A 20,476-nucleotide genomic window follows, 5' to 3' on the forward strand; every position below is an offset into this window, starting at 1 on the left:
TTGCCACTTCAGCCTTGAATGTCTCACGTTGCGAAAGAAACATGTACCAAATTTCTTCTTTTTCGGCGTAGTAGTTCCTTCGCTGCCTTTCTGGTTCCCTTTTAGGGATTTCATGCGGTCGGCTAATTCAGGAAATCTAAACTTGTGCCGAAGATCCAGAAGCCTGCTTCGTTCTCCCGCTTTCTCTTCGGGCGTTCCATTGATTTCTTCATGCCAGTGCTCGCGGCCGGGCACTTTAAGTGTCATTTTAACCGGACAAGTGAGTGCTGTCGTTGTTGCTTTGTGTATGTGATCACTAACGTTCACCTCATAAACATTTTTTTCTGGTCGCGCACGCCTGTTACAGTCATAGTCACTGCAGCTTCTTCTGCACAGTCAATGTGCGTCGGATAGCACGTGGTGTCTTCGGCGCAGATACCAAGGCAGCTGTTTTCTATTGGACAAATCTCTTGCCAATTCATTCGTCGTTTACACTGGTCTTCACGTTGTTCAGTTACCAGATAATTCCTTCCAATTGCAGCTTCTGTATTATCAGTATGTATATCATCTTTCCCGTGCTGTCCGAGCTCTGACTGAATTCGGGCTTCGTTGGACGCAATTCGAGCTTGCCGGTTAGTTCTGGTCTCGGTTATTTTCATTTCCAGCTTCACTTTTGAAGATATTACCGTGTCTTCTAATTCAAATGCGTCAAACATATCAGATTGCAGATTCTCAATATCTACGGCGTTTTCTACCTCTCGATTAATCTGGGTCAATGAATCGTTTTGCTTAGTCAGAGTTTTCAACAGGTGAATCAACTCACGTATGGGTGGTTGCTTGGCGCGAAGAAAGTCGTCAACCTTCCTGATCCCATCTGTTAGTCGCTCCCGCATGATCCGCCGTCTTTCGATGAGGGCCTCCATGGTCCAGGCTGGCGATCAGGCTCACGCGGCAGAGGTCGACGCCATCGTACCGGGAGTTACGCAGCCGCGAAGGCGCATCTCAGGTGTCGGCAAAGGTGCAGCACGAATGGGTACAGCTCGTTTCTTCTTCTAAAGTCGACCCCCAGCTTTATCACGGGTTCTTTGAAACAGCGGCGGCTTTGAACCTGTTCACCAGAGGTGAGAAGGCGGTCGAAGGTAAGCCAAATCCGCTCGGTGTGGCTCACCTCTGGAGGTCCCTTGGTCCCGGGTTTCGGCACCAAAATGTACAGAAAGGGACGAGCCGCCGTGACCCATTCTGATGAGTGGTTTCATGAAACATAACACTGAAGAAGGTGATGATGGCCACGAGGGAGGCGAGGCGTCATCTTTTTCAGCAACATCATTACAGACTCACAAAGGACATTATACAGTTTTCTGGAGGCAGAATACCAAGCGCTGCGGTAAGATATTCCCATCCATAACGCAGAACATCAACGTCACCTGGACAGCCCGATACAATGGTCTGGAAGCGAACGACGCACTATGCAAGAGGCACACAAACTCACATAGCGTGCTCCTAGTGGCCACGACTACCACACTGCCCTGAACGAATCATCATCCTATGCCTAGGAACGCAATCTTTCATCTTGCTACAACGGGGTCTCAATGCCGAAAAACCACAAACTCTGTGGATGAAAAACCAACACCGTTATCTGAAAATCCGTGTGCGTTAAGGTGTTCCGTGGGAACATCAGATATTAACTTATAGCTCTGCTAAAATAGGGGAAACATCCACCCCCTTGCGCGCAACCTAGCCACGTCCAAGGGTGTGGCCAGGGGAAACAACTCAAACATAACATATCCCACTTCTTCGAAGCGTGGGAGGCAGATCTGACCAGCTCGTTACCTCAAGATCAGCGCGAGCTGATTGAGAGGGCAAGGGAAGGAGCTACTGCATGTGGTTCCGTGGACTCAGGTGCCACCATTGAGCTCACTGAGATCTATTTACCCCATTTTCCTAACCCAGAACTATTTATTCCTGAACAAAGATCTCTCTCTCTCTCTCTCTCTCTCTCTCTCTCTCTCTCTCTCTCTCTCTCTCTCTCTCTCTCTCTCTCTCTCTCTCTCTCTCTCTCTCTCTCTCTCTCTCTCTCTCTCTCTCTCTCTCTCTCTCTCTCTCTCTCTCTCTCTCTCTCTCTCTCTCTCTCTCTCTCTCTCTCTCTCTCTCTCGACATCACCAAATAAACATTTTCATACACTGAGAGCTGACTCAACCTCGCTCAAACTAACCAACACCTCGCAATTGCAGCCTTTCGCTCTCACATTTTAAGCCACAGAAGAGGAGAGAGTCTTTGTCTCTCCTAGGACACGGCGATTAAAAACCTTGAGTGCTAGTCTTTCTCTTTTCGATAGCCTTTCGGGCTCGTGAAGCATAGATCGGAAAAGCAGCAGTTGCGTACAAAAACGCGCTCCGTGGTAGTCGAAGCATCGCTATCGCGCCTTACATCTTATGATACAAACGCAGATGTCTTTGCAACTTTTTTCCTAGTTATAGAACTGATTTGAGCGAAGTTTTCGTTAAAAGTGGTGTCAGTATGATTCTAACGAGGCAATCTTTCGAATGAACCAAATTTGTGTTCCGTCTGCATGACCCCTGCATGGCAAGGAACTCTGTAACACTTACGATAAACTCTTTCACTATTTTCTTTGCGTCTGGAAACATTGTTAAAGCTATTGTCATTGGCGGCACGGAGCGGCGCTGCGTGATTTGGCCGTCACAACAGATCCGCCTTCCATTTGTGCTTTGCTTTTGTGGCTGTTTTTAAAGTGGCTTTCATGTGCGTTCGTTGCTGGAACTGAAAGAAAGCCGGCCAATAGCCACTACACCGCTGTAATGACGTCATTCCAGTGGTCGAAGAATGCTAAGACCAGGAAAAAGAGAAACTTTTCTTGAGCAAGTTCTTTTAAGTTATCTGATGGGCATATATTAGTCATTTTGGGTTGAGGTACTTTGCGACCTTCCATTCCAAGTACATGATGTGTTTGTTGACTACGTTCCGAAAGCATTTAGGGCTTTAAAATGTTTTAGAAAGTGTTGCAAGGTCCCTACGCTCTCGCATTCCCACACGAACGTTGTCTTAAGTGTCTCCCTGAACTATTTAACAACCATCCCGGTATCTTTTTTTTTAATAAAGAACAGTGCTAACATCGTTTGCACAATTCTGTTTTAGCTGAAAAATCTGCTTCAGGTTTCCTTGATTTTAAACATTGCTTACATGTGTGAACACAACCACCAGTGGGATTAGTTGGGAGACTTTTGCCCGTGTATCGATACCTATTCTCGAGACGCGTGTTGCTTAAAGGGGGCACGCTTTTGCAGCCGGGAACAGGAATTCACAGTAAATAAGTACTCGTGGCTTAGTGACTGCAAAGCCTCCTTTTTACAGCCACGCAGCTGCCTCACTCAGCCAAGAGCGCTCGAACGACGCATTTCGTTCTCAGATTAAACGCCTTCAATGGCCTGCGATAAATGCCAGCGGTTTCTGCAGGTCGCCTCCTGCCCTCTCCGCGGCGATCTCCTACATACAATTGTGTGTCCTGACTGTGAGACGCTGCGTCGCTTATCGCTGCAAGGCCACAGTGAGTCTTGCCATTGGACAGCGTGATAAGCGCGTGACGGCGACATCGGGCACTGCGCGTATTGCCACTGTAGCGAGAAAACCAGCCATGGCACCCGTGCTTGGATACTGGGATTGTCGAGGCTTGGCCGAACCCATACGCTATTTACTGGCGCATGCTGGGGTCACCTATGAAGACAAGAGGTATTTATTTATTTATTTATTTATTTATTTATTTATTTATTTATTCATTCATTCATTCATTTCATTACCTTCAGGGCCCGTAGGTAGTACACAAGGGAGCAACTGTTACTCAAAATATCGCAAAACAAAAATCTTTAAATACATAGAAAATGAGAACATAGGATGACAGCAATACATACAAAATTAAGGAAAGGAAATTGAAATGCGGCCTACAAAGTATTACAATGTTATACAATATTAAAAAATACAGTCAATGAGACAGAGAGAAATTCTCAACAGCGGTTTTAAAACCGGGGGTATCAGCAAGAGTTGCAATTGTGGATGACAGGCCATTCCATTCTAGAGACGTCTTTACAAGAAAAGAGTGGTAGAACAGATTCGTACGGGTAAAAAAGGACATTTACTTTGCATAATCACTACGCGCGGATAAGTGCGCGGGTGCGCAAAAGAATCCTCGTTTAGTATCCGTGTTGTGATGAAAAATTTTGTGATACAAACTGAGGCGAGACAGTTTCTTACGTAAACAAAGGAGAGGCAAGTTAATCATAACTTCACGGATGATACGCTGGCAGTACCATAATAGTCTCATAGTACAAAGCGTGCGCCGCGATTCTGAACTGATTCTAAGGTGTTGGAAATATGATCAAGGCCGGGATCCCATAACGAAGAGGCATACTGAAGTTTTGAGCGGACAAGGGCCTTATATAGCAAAAGCATTAGCGATGAAGGTGTCATGTAAAAGTTCCTGCATAAAACGCCACACATGTGGTTGGCGGTGTCCGATATCTACTCAATGTGCTTCCCCAAAGACAGCAACATCACATTTTGCTAACATTCAACCCTCGAGCTGTGAACATTGGTACTATCTTCATTACGTGAAATTCTCATTACTTTTCGTTAGTATTTAGGTGCATTTGCCATGAAGTATACCAAGTAGAAATATTCTCCAAGTCATTTTGAAGCATCGTAGTTTCAGAGCTAATAGGAATTACCTGGTAGATAACACAATCATGGGCAAACAGTTTATTTGAGGAGTTAGCAACATTCGGCAAGCCATTTATGTAAATGAGGAAAAGCAACGGTCCGAGTACTCGTCCCTGCTGCATACACGAGTTAACCGGAGAAAGGGAAGAATAGATGTCGTTAGCTGTAACGAATTGGCTTCAGTTCAAACAGAAATTTCTGATCCTTGTGTATCTGATGATCGATGCTCGCTTAATTATTTTATTTTAAAGATTTTTTTTCTGTAGGGATCCGAAGTTTGTTATTTCAGGATTTTAATTCATCATTTTTCTCAGTAAAAAGTAACCGTCCCCACGGTAACCACAAAACTGTAAAAAATACCAGGCAGAAAAACCCGCGCAAAACTCTAAGCGGCGTGCAATTGCATATTAATTTTGTCGCTTTGGAAACTCATAGAAGGGCTTAGGTGTCTTCCAGGTCTTATTTTGTGTATGTCAGTTTTTGTTCAAGAAGTGTGCTCACTTAGAATAAGACAGAAATGAAGACTGAGCTGGCTTTAGAAAATTATATAAGGCTACACATCTTCCCCGAGACACAGTTTTCCTCTGAAACGCGAAACGAGGCCCTTTGGTGGTCCCTCCAGCGCAGGATCCCATTTATGAGCACAGCCTCCCTGTCGTGGAAATAAACGTCCCTTTCACAATAACATTAAGAATAGCGTATTTTGTTTTGTGGGGTTGGGTTTGTCTTTCTTCAACCTACCCTCAATCTTCGGGAAATGTTTCCCGTAGCATTGCGAAGTGACTTGACCGCGCTTTTGGGACGTCGGATCATAACTTAAATCTATGGGGGATGTCACAAGAGCTTCCGAATCAGTCATCGAAAGCACTTGCCGCGATGGGGCTCTAGATCTGCTTGTGATGACCCGCGTGGGCATGTTGTTGGCGGTGGCATTCCGCGCCGTGGGGACGCATAACCCGGGTTTGTTTTCGAGCCCCAGAGCTCCTGCTTTTTGGCCTTAAGCATACCCTCTGCAACAGAGGCCAACACGCGCCCAGGGTAGACTGAACGCAAAAGGAGCGTCGTCTGCGCTACCCTGCGCACGTGTTGGCCTCTGTCGCAGAAGGTATGCTTAAGCCAAAAAAGGGCCGATCTCCCCGCGAGGGGGACTCTAGTAAATGCGTCGCATAGGGGGTGGGTGTATTGCGTTAACGTTTAGTGTTTGGGGAGTTGGTGGTAGTGAATGCGTTGTATCAGCAGCTTCTTGACGTAGTTTGAATGAGTCAAGGATATAAGGCGCGTTCGTAGCCTTTCATTCTGTGTCGGTTTTGTGGCGCAGTGGGAAGAGCACCATGTACCTCGCGTTCCGCCTACAGGTAGTGAATGCGTTGTATCAGCAGCTTCTTGACGTAGTTTGAATGAGTCAAGGATATAAGGCGCGTTCGTAGCCTTCCATCCTGTGTCGGCTTTGTGGCGCAGTGGGTAGAGCACCATGTACATTGCGTTCCGCCCGCAGGGTCGAGGGATCGAAACCAGGCGCCGGTAAGCATTATTTTTTTAAGTGTGAATACACTTTATAAGCGACCCCAAACCATCCACCGCCGGCGGCGGCGTCGGCGTCCGCAGTGCTCCTCTATAAAGAAACAGCATCCGGCGCCAGGTTTCGATCCGCGGACTTTGCGGCCGCAGCGCGACGCTCTACCGATCAAGCCACGGACGCGACGGTGATATCAGTGTTGACGCGCCTTATATCTTTAACGCATTCAAACTACGTCGTCAGCGGCGTGCGTTGGCGACTCAGCGGCGTTATAGCGGCTTGATAACTGCGTGGTGTACACGTGATACTACAAACCCGATGGAAGAGATGGAAGAGAAGGCGGCAAGGCGGTGGGCTGCGGGGGCCGAGCGCAAGCGCCGCAAGCGGGCCGACAACCGTGCATTCGCACTTTCACATTCTCCCCCTCGGGGAAATGCGGGGGAATTTTATATAGTGTAGGGGAAAGGGTGCGGACCTGTTGTTGAGAGCGAGGAGGGTAGCGTGATGCGGGAGAGGAGGAGTGGGGGAGAGGGCGCGCCTGCGCGCTGAGCTGTTGCGGACGGACATCGGACGCTACATGTGAGTTAAAGAAATGCTCTGCATTTAAAAAAAGGAGTTGTGTGGCTGGCAACCACAAGACCAACAACAAAGGGTTAAGGGAAAAATGGCTGTGATACCATATTTTCATGGCGTGTCGCACATCTTAAGAACGATAGCTGACAGAGCAGGCATACAAGTGTGTTTTTCTGCCCCAAAAAAGCTGTCGGCCCGCTGCAGCATGAACCACGGTTTGGGGAGGGAAAAATCCTCGTGTCACATAAAGCACAGAACGCCCTTCGTTGATTGCGTTCAAGGTGTCGTTTACGACCTGCCTTTAAATTGTGGAAAGAGGTATATCGGTCAAACCGGAAGACGCCTCAATAACCACCTGCGGGAGTGGCCTAATAATGTAAAAAATAGAGCGGTTGGCCATCTTGCCACTCACCGCGAAACATGCGGCTGCGAGCCGCTGTTTGAAGATTGCCGTGTTATCGACAGAAACGTGAACATGGTAAATCGGGAAATTATAGAGGCCGCTGAGATTGAACGCCTGGGTGAGAACAGCGTCAGTACAGCCTCAACTGCACTCACGAAGAAGGAGATAGATTATCTTTAGAGGACACGTGCCGATAATGGTTAACTGTGTTTTTGGCTCTGTTCTTTTTCATGTCGGTTTTTTCATGTGTTTTTTCATGTTTTGTTTTCTTCAATATCATTTATATTTGGCGCCGTTGGAGAAAACAAAATCCAGTTGTAAGTCAGCGCTTCGGGAGTCCTCTTGCTATCGTCCTTTGTCTTGTCGTTTTCGCTGTGGTCCACCATGCATCACCAACTCGCCCAAGTTTTCACGTTACACATGATGTAATAGCTTCTCCGTAGAGATGACAGTTCATCACCCGATGCAAAAAGAGTGTCCCGAACAACATATCAATAAATCAATCAATCAAGGCAAAGGCGCGGAATTTACAAAGACACTGAATAGAAAACACTACTCGACACTGCAATTACACGTGACAATAATATCACATTTTTGGTAGTTTAATGTTCCGAAGCAACCTCCGGGATATGAGGCGCGCCGTAGTTGGGGGCTGAACTTTAATTAACACCAGCTGGGCACCTTAGGCCTGCTCCGAAATTTCAACATACCGAAGATTTCGTTTTTCGCCTCCATCAAAAACGGCCGCCCTGTCCGGAATCTGCATAGGCGTTTCCTAGTGTTCCCAGCCACGTTAATGCAGACTAGTGTCACTAGAAAAGATACGGAGTACGGTCACTGAGGCACGCAAATGAGCAACAACGGCCATTTTTGGAGTTTATCAGTGTTGAGGGATTGCCACTTCTATGTATACGGCCTCGCCGCCAACTTCGTCCGGGTCGTTTGCTAACAACAGTGACAATACTGCCGAAGATGCAGAAAACAGCATTTCCAGACACCATTCCGCTGTTGAAATGCAAGTTATCTTTGACACGCGTTATCTTTGCTTCACGTTCGGAACGACGTCAGACGCGCGCAGCCGCAGAGTCAACCGGAGTTGACCGACTAAAACGGATACACAACAAAACGGCGGCGCCCATGAGCCGTCGCAGTGTAAACAAATGTCACGCAATGAGAACGAACCAGTGACCATGGCGGCGGCACGGGAAAATAGGAGAAAAGAGTGTCGATACTCTCTAACATTATCTAGTGACACTAGTGCAACCAAGTGGCACATGGCGCCATCTAGGTGAACGTTTCAACATGCACACACGTGCTCCTCATACTCTGTTTAACCGAGCTAAATCTGCCACCGAAGCAGGCGGGCGCGGAATCTTGACCTCCCTCGGAGTGGTCCAGTCTGGCTGCGGAAACAGGATTGAAGCGAACGGCGATAACGCGTATCAAGTTATTCGAGAGTAATCGCAGAGCGCGGAACCGGTACCGGTAGGGTACCCGGTACACTTGTGCACAACCAGTTTTTACACCTCTGCGCAAGCGCATTAGTGCCGGTCGCCTACCGGGTACCGTACTGGAACCGATTCTCCGCTCTGCTGTAACTCTCTATTTGCCCCAACTGCCGACCGGACGTATCGTTTTGAATGCGGTGTTACTTCGCGGGGGCATGAAAGCCAGACCGTTCGGCATCGATGATTTCCCGGACATGCTCGGGCGTGTTGGCATGATGGCGTTGGGGGCGTACCAGATCAACCACGTGTGGACGGTGGCCTCCAAAAGCGCCGAGGCCACAAAGAATATGCTGGCGGCCGGTGAGCAGGAAGTGAAGGGACGCCGGTGGCTCGTCGTGGACCCTTGGACCAGCAGGTGAGGCTAAAACTCCACTGGCTACTGCATGGCGTTGAAGACGATGACGTCCGGGCCGCCCTTGCTTCTTAAGGCAAGGTCGTTGAAGTCCCCAAGGAAAGATGGCGCGTCCACGGAGTGCAGGACAAGAGCTCCACGACGCGGGCGGCTACGCTGAACCTCAAGGCCGGGTTGACGGTGCACATGGAAGATTTTCTGCATCAAATTTGGGTCGCAGGTGAGTTGGCCCTCATGGTGGTGCCAGGCAGGCCCATTCAATGTTTGCGCTGCCATGGGACTGGTCACGTTCGCCGTTAATGCAAGGTGCCTGGCTGCTTGAAATGCCGTCGTTTCGGCCATGCGGACACCGAAGCACGTACGCCAACGTCACGGGGCCCGCGGGTCGCGAAGAGTTTGCAGAGCACTTAATAGACGCGACCGAAGATGAACCAGCAGCCCAAAGCACAGGACACCCGGAGTACGCGGAGGCGACCCCATATGTTCCCCGTCCTTCCCAAGGCACTGAGCCAAAGAACCACGAGAAGGCGGTTGTGTCTGTGGTCTCAGCGGTCCCCTCGAATAACCACCAGCTCACTCACGTAGAGCCCGAACCAAGCACGGATGAGATTAAGGTTAGCGGAGCAACAAGCGCCGGAACAGCGCCAAGCACGGCCCTGACAAGGCGGACGAAGGAGGAGAAGACGGGACCATGGCCAGCAGCGAGGGGCCTTCGTTGAAAACGATTGACTGTAGGGTTTAAGGCGCCGACGCAACGCAGGCGATGAGGCGCGCCGTAGTGGAGGGCTCCGGATTAATTTTGACCACCTGGGGATCTTTAGCGTGCGCCGAAATCTCGTACACACGGGCATTTGTGCTTTTCGCCTCCATCAGAAAAGCGACCGCCGCGGCCGGGAATCGGACCCGCGACCTCGTGCTCAGCAGCGCAACGCCTTAGCCACTGAGCCGCCGCGACGGGTTCGTTGAAAACGAACCCGGGACGACGATTTGTTTTCAATAGAGGCATTTTACATACATGGGAATGGGAATGTATGTAAAATTTAATCACGAAATCTTCAGACCCAGCTTTACTATTGATGTTTTATGATTTGCGCCCCACAAATCACGGTGCAAAAAGCGATCGGCGCCAGTCTTTACTTCCTTCCTTTTCCTATTAAACACCTACCTGTCGCCGACTACTGTGCATTTCACGCTGTACCACATCGGTGTAAGCCAGCTTCATTTTTACCCTCACTGCCCCAGTAAGATAAGCAAGCGCATACGCCACGTGCGACTTTATAAGTACGCGTATAAGTCCACGTGCATATGTATATTATCACAGGTACGGCTACGGCAGCGGTCCCGAGCCCAGCCGTGAAGAGTGGCTGAAGGAAAAGTACCGGCTCAAGTTGGACTTTCCTAACGTGCCCTACTTTATCGACGGAGACGTGAGGATAACGCAAACCATGGCCATTTTGCGCTACCTCGGCCGCAAGCATGGGCTCGCTCCGAAAGACGAAGATACCAGGCGACGGATCGAAGTGGTCGAGCTCTCGGTGAGGCATTATTTATTTATTAATTTATTTATTTATTTATTTATTTATTCTCATTACGGCAAGAATTCGGGCCATCGATCCGTGGAGAGCGACAGAAGAACATAGAACGACAGGGTGCGCGCCATAGAGTTTCATACAATAATAACCGGTCTGTTGCTCCGGAAACGATAGCTCCTCGTCGAAGCGACAGCTTTGTCCCTCTTGTCTGCCGGCGTCCCAGCGTAAAATGGGGCGTGAAGCGAGTGCAGCGCTGAACAGGAGCAAAAGAGAAGGGAATGAGAACGGCGACGAAATTTCATTACTGGTGGGAAACAAAAGGACAGACAGACTTCTAATGCAGCTGCGAAATCGAGCAAACGTGACCACCGAGACGGTTAGAACGCAAAGCACGGTTGGCGCTGTGTGAGGGGCGTGTGATAAACGCTGCGTTTCGGCCGTGTAAAGCTGGAGGAAGCAGTGCACTTCGGACGGAGCCTCAAACCGGGGCTGGCCCGTCGATTAGTTGGCCAGTTTTGGGAAATCCCATGGTGGAGTCAGTTTCTGCGTAGAGCGAGCGACAGATGCAACTCTGCCTGTATAGAACGGTTAGCCGTACCATGTAAGGGAGGCGTCACCGTGACGCGGCCATGACGTCTTCCCGGCTTTTGGTACCTCTACTCCGGCCGCATCCTCGCAAAATTTATCATCAGGTGTACAATTATGGCTTTGTCAGAAACCTCGCAAATGAAAAATTTGGAAGGGTTTAGTCTAGTTGGTACATTTGTGCCTGAGGGAAAATATCGCTAAAGACGGAACAGCACCACAGCATGTGTTGCGCAGTTTTCTTTATTGTTGACCCTTCTTTAGCGCTGTATTCAGCCAAGAAAAATTCTTTCTGCACCAAGCGAGAGAGAGAAAGACAGAGAGGTAACTTCATTGGGTGACAACCAGTAACCCTAGACGTCGGCCAACAGGCCTTGGTCTCTAGCAGCGTCTTCGGCCGGATTAATGGCCCAGACTTGATCCGCTATGTCGGAGCTGAGCAATATACGGTCTCCCGTTGCTCCACAATAGCGATCTTGTCAACTACATTTGCCGCTTGTGGGCAGGCCCACACCATCTGTGATAGGTCGGCCTTGTAACAGTAGATATCAAACATATCGTCTGCATCTGTCCAAACTCCCCAGTGCCAAGGCAGACTATCCTAACATCTTTGTGTATGCCGAACCACGCAGGCCTTGAACTGAGAGCAGTTTCAGGCCGTTGGTCGGACCCACGCAAGGCCGTACGGGTACGGCCGCTCGATCTCCCCCTTTTGATAGATGTAGCGGCCGTGGTACGGGCTACCGAAGCTCTGTTGACGTTCTTGCGTAGCGCTGGATTGGACGAAGTATTGTGATTAACTTCGCTGCCAGACTCTGCATATGTGCTTGAAAATGCTTAAAATAAATTAAATTTTAAATGATTTATTTGTTTTAATTTACAACCCCTCATATTTATGTTTCCTTATATGGCGTGGCAAGCTAAGCGAAATGGCTCGCCTAACCTCGCTTCTCCCATTAAAGGTATTCTCTCTCTCTCTCTCCTTACACCCGTGGCACGTGTCAGAATATTGCCCGGGGCTACAGTGACTGTGCGCAGCCGGGTTGGCGTACGAGTTCGTTTGCAAAAGTCGGCAAGCCACGGATTGTCATTTACTGACGGTAGCATTAGCTGGTAGCGGGGCCACTCTAGCATGCAGTGATGGGCGATGTCCCTGTTAGATACGAACCGCCGTGTTTTACGAGCTCGCCGTCAAAAAACTTTAACTGCCAAGTTTCTGAGAACGCTGCATAGCTCTCTTTTTTTTTGTTTTTTTTTGGCATCCATACGGCTTCATTTCAGGTGGGCGTCAAAACAGTTTTTTCCTAGGCACTACTCCGCAAAGCAAAAAAACTCGCCTTATCTCATCCCAGTCAGCGGCACCATAACAAAGCTTATCAGCACCGGCATACTTGAGGAATTCGGCTAATATATCCGTAAATAAGTGGTAAGTGGGCTTCGGTTGCCGTAAACAACCCCGACAAGTATACCTTCGTAAAAACCGCCCATTGGTCGACGTTTTGGTCCCAGAGTAACCACACTGGGCATATGTCGGCCTCCGACCGATCTTGGCAAGCCCCAAGATTTTGGCGCCATTTTTTTTTTTTTTTTAATGCGTAAGTATTTCTGTGTGCACTCAGCCAGGAAACCCGCCTGTCCGTCCATTCATATTTCCTAAACCAGTCCACAAAAACGAGGGCGACAATGACGAGGTGCAAAAAGAGTGCTATTATTTCCCCTCCCTCTGTATCCGTGACTATTTAATTGATACAGAGAATGTTACATTACTAAATCAGCGTCTTTTTAAATTATTCTTGCGGGAACCGTTGCTTCTTTTGCGCTCAAACTTTAAAACAAGGTTGCAATTTGTGGTCTATTATGTTCAACAACATGAATTGTCAAGACGCCACTTATTTAAAAATAAATACAAAAGGTTTTCACCAACGGAAAAATGGCGGCCATTTTGGCCATTTATGAACAACTCGAAACGGTGGCGCCAGGCGAAAGGCAGACGTTTTTTTATGCAGTGAAAGGTATTATAATGGCGTGTCACAAGCACAGACACGCAGGCATATATACGATTAAAGTTGAAGGATCCCCCTTCGAGCTTAAAGGGTTCGCGAGCCCGAACCTGCCCGACGAAGTAACGCCGATCCGCATGAGAACAAATCACCGGTTTATTCCGGGAAAACCAAAACAGGAAAAAACAAACAAGGCAGGTTGGGAGGCAACAAAAAGAGAGCACAGCAAACAAGCGCCGAAAGCGCGTAAAGAAAACATTGCGGTGGTTGAAACCCTGCTTGTCCAGAAAGGTACAGCATGGTGCTGTACACTCACGACGACGTCTTCAGTCACTTGTGCCGACGTCGGGTGAAGAGCGTCCGCCTCGGACGCTGGTTGCTCCTCGCGGTCCGGGCGTCATGGTCGTGGCTCGCCGCCGCCCGCGGCCGCAGCTGCTCTCGCGTGTCCCTCGGTGCGCACTGTCCAGCTGCTCCTGTGAGCGCCGCTTTTAAGCCACTCTGTTGGTTGTGCGCATGCTCCGGGTTCTGTTGCACTACGCGTGTCCGTTGCGGCTCACTGTTCATCGCACACGCGCGCACGGGCACCATGACGCACTGACGCCACTATCAGTGTTCGTCCGGCACTCACTGCAGTGTAATCACCCTCCGCGGGCGCACGTAGGGGCTTTTCATTTTACTACAAAGTAAAATGAAAAAAAAAAAAACACGCCTAAACAAAGAATCCAGAGTTTAATTTTGTAAAGCTTGATAATCTGGCACAGCAGTCAACAGATGATCCGACAGCGGATTAAAAAAAAATAAAACCAACGATGAACATCTCCTTGTGGTTCGTATGAACTCTTATGCAACTAATGCAACTATCTGTGACCACCATAAACTAGCGACTAAGGAGGTTGTTATCGTATGTCCCCTCATATGACTCCTTCCTACCATGAACCGCCATAGGGCATTTCGTTCTGCTTCCGACAGCTGGCGCCACCGTTCCTTGTTGGTCATAAATGCCCAAGAAAGCTGCCATCTTTCAATAGGCGAAAGTTGTTTTTATTTATTTTCTAAATAAGCAGGGAAGTGCCGTCCTGACTGTTCATAGTGCTAAACATAATAGACCGCAACATGCGACCTTCTTGTAAAATTTGAGCGCAAACGAAGCAACTGTTCGCTCCAGAGAAATTCTTAATGACGCTCATTTCTCGTTGCAATACTCTGTATATATACATTTAGAACATGTTTTGCGTTGCCTGAGAGCAACAACAAGTGTTTGCTTAAATTTTTCACACCCGTAACTCTATCGTGGGGTATGGACCACAGGCGTACGACGTGCTGAGGTACGTCCTGCGTCTCTGCAATGGCCCGGACTACTCGGAAGAGAAGCGGCGACAGTTTCTGATCGACGCCGCTGACAAACTCCAGCAGTTCGCCTCGTACCTGGCCAAGCACGGTCCTTTCTGCGCCAGACAAGCTGTCACGTACACTGACTTCCTCCTCTACGAGACCCTGCAGGTATGTGCATGTCATCGTCCGCATCACCACTATTGTGTTACGTGGTGCACGACGAAGAACCGTTTGCATACGCACTTACACACAACAACCTCTAATAAGATTAAGCCGAATCGTTTCTATTAAATCTGAAATTGTGGTACCACCCTCTTCTTCTACTTCCATCCTCACGAGCGTTCCGCTATCTGCGTGGGCCATGTGTTATCTACCTAATCTTTGTCTTCACTTTCTAACCGGTACAAATGGTCGCCACATCAGAAAAGCGTTGTTTCGCAAGCTGGTGCATCCTTGTTATAAAAATCAGAGCACGATATACAATGTCCCCTCTAATAATAAGTGCAGAACACTTTAGGGGCTCGCCTTGTCGTCGTAGCTTGCCGTAACGGTCGATGTCAAACGACTGCCGGAATGAGGCGGTGCCGCGAGATAACGGACCCAAGTAGAGCCCGGCGTTCCCTCGTAGGCCGTCCCGCAGAGGCTTCGAAAACCAAGCGGTTTATATAGTCATAACCGTTCGAAACTCGTGAAATGCTGTCGCTTGTCATACATCTCCCCGTTGCTTTGCGAGAAAAAAAAACTGCACGTACATTTGACGCAAAATACATGTATTTAACCGGCAGCACCCGCGTTCAATTAGTGACCCGCCGCGGTGGCTCAGTGGCTAAGGCGTTCTGCTGCTGAGCACGAGGTCGCGGGTTCGCTTTCCGGCCGCGGCGGCCGCTTTTCTGGTGTAGGCGAAAAGCAAAAACGCCCGTGCACGTACGAGATTTCGGCGTACGTTAGATCCCCAGGTCGTCAAAATTATTCCGGAGCCCTCCACTACGGCGCGCCTCATTGCCTGCGTTGCGTCGGTGCGTTAAATATTAGAATCAATCAATCAATCAATCAATCAATCAATCAATCAATCAATCAATCAATCAATCAATCAATCAATCAATCAATCAATCAATCAATCAATCAATCATGTAGTTCGGAACGCTCGTTGGTCTTTGCGATAGTGAGGGGAAAAAATGGCAGTGCAATTCCGGCCCGTGCGGGAGGAAAAGGAAGCACAAAAAGAACATAACTCCAGCTGGCGTTGTTTCAGGCAGAGGGCGCGCGAGCATAACGGAGGCAGGAAATTAAATTGCATTGGGTGGTAACAGCGAGCGGATAACGGCGCTACAGCTAATTATGGCGAATCACTTTCTCTGCACTTCCGTCAACTTTCACGTTGAGTGGAACGGCTTCAATTTTTTAGAGCTCGTCTGTCATGCTCTCGCTGGCATACTTCACTAGTTCTATCATAATTCTCACTTCTTAAGCCTTGTGCAGTGCTACGCGCAAATGTGAGGGTTCCAGTGAGAGGCCAACGACGCGCCTTAGTCGGGCCACTATGGGGAATGTTTTGGCGCAATTCAGGAGGTAGTGGCTTCCAGGAGAAGCACTTCGGCCGCAACCGAAGCACCAGTTGCTGGGCAGCAGTTCTACATGGTAGAAATAATGGCGGACGCATCCAATTAGGGTTGCAGTCTTTGGGGCGGGGGAAAGAAGGAGTGTATGTCGAGCACGCGTGGGGCCCATGGCAGTGCTGTCTAAGCTCCATATTGTAGATGTTCTTTCTATGGCATGCCAAAGAACGAGGCGTGCTGCAGTTTTGAGAGAAACTCCTTTCCTCACATCGTCTAGTTCGACACGTGACAATACCGTCTGACTTCATCGCCGTAAAGAGCGTAATTACACCGAACTCCATTGATCCCTGCCTTCGGGTCGTCCCCGCTCATGCCTCACTGCACTCGTGCGCCCGTCCTCCCTTCTTGTTCTGGCCGCACACCTCATACGATCCCCGCATTCCCCAACACCTCCGACGCCATCTTCTGGAAAACGATGTCCTTGCGACCGCGATCGACCGGAGCGGGTGGCCGCTCAGTGGCCTAAGAACATTTGGGGATGGCTGTCGATGACCCGGGTTGTCGAAGCTAACGTCACTAAATAAGCTACGCTTAAGAGTACCGCCACTTTGTGCACCCGGAAGCGTTTGGGGACCATTTTGTTTCTGGCTTGCAGTGTTGCCATCTCTCCCAACGAAACCGCCGCCGGTTGTGACGGGCAGAGTGTGACCGGCCGCTCTCTAGCGTCCGCACAGCAGAGAGAGAGAGAGAGGAGAGGCGCCCAGAAACAAAACGGCTGCGCCCTATGTAAACAAACATCACGTGGTGCCGACCGACCAGTGAAAATCCTGGCGGCACATAACAATGAGAGAAAAGAGTGCCGATACTCTAAAGGCCTTTATTTAGTGACGCTAGTCGAAGCTATGCCCACAATATGCTGCCATTGCGTGCTTTTCCCGTGCAGTATCAGGAGCAGAACACCAACGCCGGCGCCGACATGCTTTGACATAGCCAGCTCTTTCTCCAGGCCAGTTCTGAAGGGGGTGTTTCGCCTGGAAACGTAAATGAACCTGCAGCACCGACGAAGCCCAATTTCGGGCGCCGGGCTATGCGGGAGAAAACCGCTGGTGCATTTTCACCGCCTTAGCCGGCGTAGCTGGGCCCTTTTAAATGCAGAGCATTTGTATAACTCACGGTGTCACCCGTGCGTCGGCGTCCGCAGCAGCCAGCCTCCCCCTACACTATAAAAAGAAATAACAGTTACCGGCGCCTGGTTTCGATCCAACGACCCTGCGGGCGGAACGCAAGGTACATGGTGCTCTACCCACTGCGCCACAAAGCCGACGCAGAATGAAAGGCTAAGAACGCGTCTTATATCCTTGACTCATTCAAACTACGTCAAGAAGCTGCTGATACAACGCATTCACTACCTGTGGGCGGAACGCGAGGTACATGGTGCTCTTCCCACTGCGCCACAAAACCGACACAGAATCAAAGGCTACGAACGCGCCTTATATCCTTGACTCATTCAAACTACGTTGTCAGCGGCGTGCGTTGGCGACTCAGCGGCGTGCTAGCGGCGTGATAGCTGCGTGGTGTACACGTGATAGCACCAACCCCCCCAAACACTAAACGTTAACGCAATACACCCACCCCCTATGCGACGCATTTACTCGAGTCCCCCTCGCGGGGAGATGGGCCCTTTTTTTGTGTGTGTGTGTGTGTGTGTGTGTGTGTGGAGGCCTGCGCAGCTCGGGCGCCCAAGAGAAAACTCGTTGGCGTGTTGTCCTGCGCCAAGAATGGAGAGCGTGCTACTCTGCGCTGTGTGCCGAGGCTGGCTCCTCCAGTGGGGACGCCGAGGGGATCCCCATAATCCGACCGGCACCGTGCTATGAGCCAGGAGATTCTGGCCGGTGCAAGGTCTCCAAAGCTCGTTTCCTCCTTGGAGAGGCCGGTATCATGTTCAGTGGGGAACAGCTCATACAGGCTCAGAGGGACGATATAGAAACTTCCTCCCGCCTCGGGGAGGCGGGGCTCCGCGACGTTGCTGCCTTCGCGGTGGGCACAACACGGTCTGAGCCAGCTTACGTTGCTTTTAGAGTAGAAGAAGCACGTTGGTCGTGAGTAGAAGATACGGCCGTGCTGAACTCCGACGAGCTAGTGATGAAATACGACACCACTGACAAACGATTTCATGGGACCGTTCAAGGTTGTATTTCCAAAATTCCTCAAGTGAGCACTGTTATGTAACGCTTCCTGGAAAACCAGCGGTCGGTCCCCCGAGAGGCTCGAAGGACTTCTCGAAGGTCAGTCGCACTGTCAACTGGCCCGGCTTACGGCGGGGCCTGAACGATCTGGCGTTCGCGATGCGGGCAGCGTGAGCCGTTCCACGGGGTTCTCCCCCTCGTATGTTACTCCTTATGAGACACCTGGCCAACCCGTTAGAATTTGTCCCGACGCGGCAAAATAGTGTGGGGAACGCGCACTTGGATCGTTCCCTGTACGCGTGGCAACGCGTGGTTGACCCTCCCCCTCTATTGGGCGCAGAAAAGCCTTGGCATAGCCCAAGCGCACAAAAGGCCCAGTACAATATTCACCGCCTTGCTACCGGACGGGTGACTTTGCCTTGACACCTAACCACGCTAGTAGCGATGCCAGCAAATGGTTTTCCGAGCCAATTACCAAGTGCAAAAGCGCTTCTCTATGCTCCGCTCGTGTATGGGCTAAAGGATCCCCTATCGGGAAGCACCAGTGACTTGACCAGGTCAGCATATACTGAGAGAGAGAGAGAGAGAGAGAGAGAGAGAGAGAGAGAGAGAGAGAGAGAGAGAGAGAGAGGGAGGGAGGGAGGGAGGGAGGGAGAATTTTAATGATATACAGAAGTCAGCCGCACCGAGCTTGGCTTGCTACAGCATGCGAAAATGAAACAGCGAAAACAGTTTAAACACGCGAGCTTGCCTTAGATGGCCTCCGTGTCATGAAAGGAACGTACCCTGCTTTAATTTAAAAGCTTCAGGCGCAGCGGTTCGGGCAGGGCGATGGTGAGCCATACAGCAAGACAGTCAATCACATAGCCCCTCCCCCTTCCATCCGTCCTTCACATAAACTTGTCCTAATTTGTACAAATTATTGCCACCCAACCCCTCCTTTCGCCCCACTAGGTGGCAGCAGCGAAGCCACTGCGTCAAGAAACATCTTTTCTATCTCTCTGGAGCTGCGCTTAACCATGAGTTGAAGTATTTCGAACTGAAGCAAACGTAGTGGCACGATCAGTTGGAAATGCGTTCTTTTACTCACAACGCAGGTCGTGAAGATCCTGGGCCCACGCACCTTCCGCGAGGGCTACCCTCAGCTCGAGGAGTACTGCAAGCGCGTCGCTTCTCTGCCCAAACTCAAGGAATACCTCGCTTCTGACCGCTTCAAGGAGTGGCCAGTGTTGAGCCCGTATGCTAAAGCACTTGGGCCGCAGCACAAGCCACCGGCCGACGACTGCTGAGCCCACGACACCGATGTGGACCATATCGCTGTAAATGAAAACTGTCTGTGGAGCACCTTACCCAGTAGTGCTCGCTTAAGACAACACCTATCTACGTTGCCCATTTTTTTATAAAGGTTTGTCGCCCATATCTTCTTTTCCACTCATCTCCATAAGACACTTTTTTCTCTTTGTTGGTCCATTTTTCTTGCTGTTTTAATGCTCAAGTTCATCTGATCTGATACAGCTACTAATGGAATCATTTGTTCATTCTATTTTCATCTTTTTTGTCTCCGGTCAGGTAAGCATGGCGTGCACAATAAAATCACGTATCGTATTTCTTTGCACAGGACTCCAATAACGCATGACAAAAACCATTCTATTTCTTGCCACGCTATAGAAGGTGTTCATTGGCGCGGAATTCATGCCGACAACCATGTGTGTGCGCCCCCATATCCGTGGCCAAGCGTCAGTTGCTACGGCGACGTTGTTCACCTTCATTGCAGCCAGGCAGGCCGCGGGCTGCGACGTGAGCTGGTGTTTTCGTGCAAGGCGTGTGCGAGTGATTCGATAGTCAGTTGGGCCGCGATAGCGTTGGTTACGCGAAAGGTCATGGTTCCGCTCACGGGTGTGACAACCTTATCTGCAATTTAACCCCAGCCTCTGCGCACACCTACGAGCGAGTGCGAGTTGGTCGTGGCACAAAGGTTGCAACGCGAGCGCAGTGGTCTGTTTGACAGCAGGAGCTGCACCATTTCCAAACTTTTGCCCACTCGACGCCAAGTTCTGTTGAATGCCGCACAGTACGATAGGTGTACCTATCGCCAGACACGTATAAGTCACCGCCGCAGGTTAGCTGGTTGCCAGCCGCCGCGCTCTAATGTAAGAGGTGAGTTGTTTTGCTGAATGTGAAACATTTAGCGCACGCGATAGCAAGCGCTAAATCGGTGTACGCGT

General features: G+C 49.9%; 1 protein-coding gene across 1 annotated transcript; it reads left to right on the forward strand.

Annotated features, from left to right (window-relative positions):
- Positions 1 to 3,538: 3,538 nt before the first annotated feature.
- Positions 3,539 to 19,860, forward strand: LOC144166454 (glutathione S-transferase Mu 2-like). Its single transcript, XM_077695967.1, has 4 exons — positions 3,539 to 3,724; positions 10,382 to 10,595; positions 14,486 to 14,677; positions 19,349 to 19,860. The coding sequence occupies exons 1-4, from the start codon at positions 3,630 to 3,632 to the stop codon at positions 19,538 to 19,540; spliced, it is 693 nt and encodes a 230-aa protein (XP_077552093.1). The 5' UTR covers positions 3,539 to 3,629; the 3' UTR covers positions 19,541 to 19,860.
- The last annotated feature ends 616 nt before the right edge of the window (positions 19,861 to 20,476 follow it).

The sequence above is a fragment of the Haemaphysalis longicornis genome, unplaced genomic scaffold, assembly GCF_048455015.1.
Source record: "Haemaphysalis longicornis isolate Haplotype H1 unplaced genomic scaffold, Haemaphysalis longicornis Haplotype H1 scaffold_171, whole genome shotgun sequence".
In the NCBI taxonomy this organism is placed as follows: domain Eukaryota; kingdom Metazoa; phylum Arthropoda; class Arachnida; order Ixodida; family Ixodidae; genus Haemaphysalis; species Haemaphysalis longicornis.

Bases quoted from the DNA above. Each gene is read 5' to 3' on its own strand.
- LOC144166454 (XM_077695967.1), top strand. From the start codon at position 3,630: ATGGCACCCGTGCTTGGATACTGGGATTGTCGAGGCTTGGCCGAACCC. The intron at 3,725-10,381 runs GTATTTATTTAT...ATATTATCACAG, and splicing joins GTCACCTATGAAGACAAGAG to GTACGGCTACGGCAGCGGTC. The intron at 14,678-19,348 runs GTATGTGCATGT...CTCACAACGCAG, and splicing joins TCCTCTACGAGACCCTGCAG to GTCGTGAAGATCCTGGGCCC.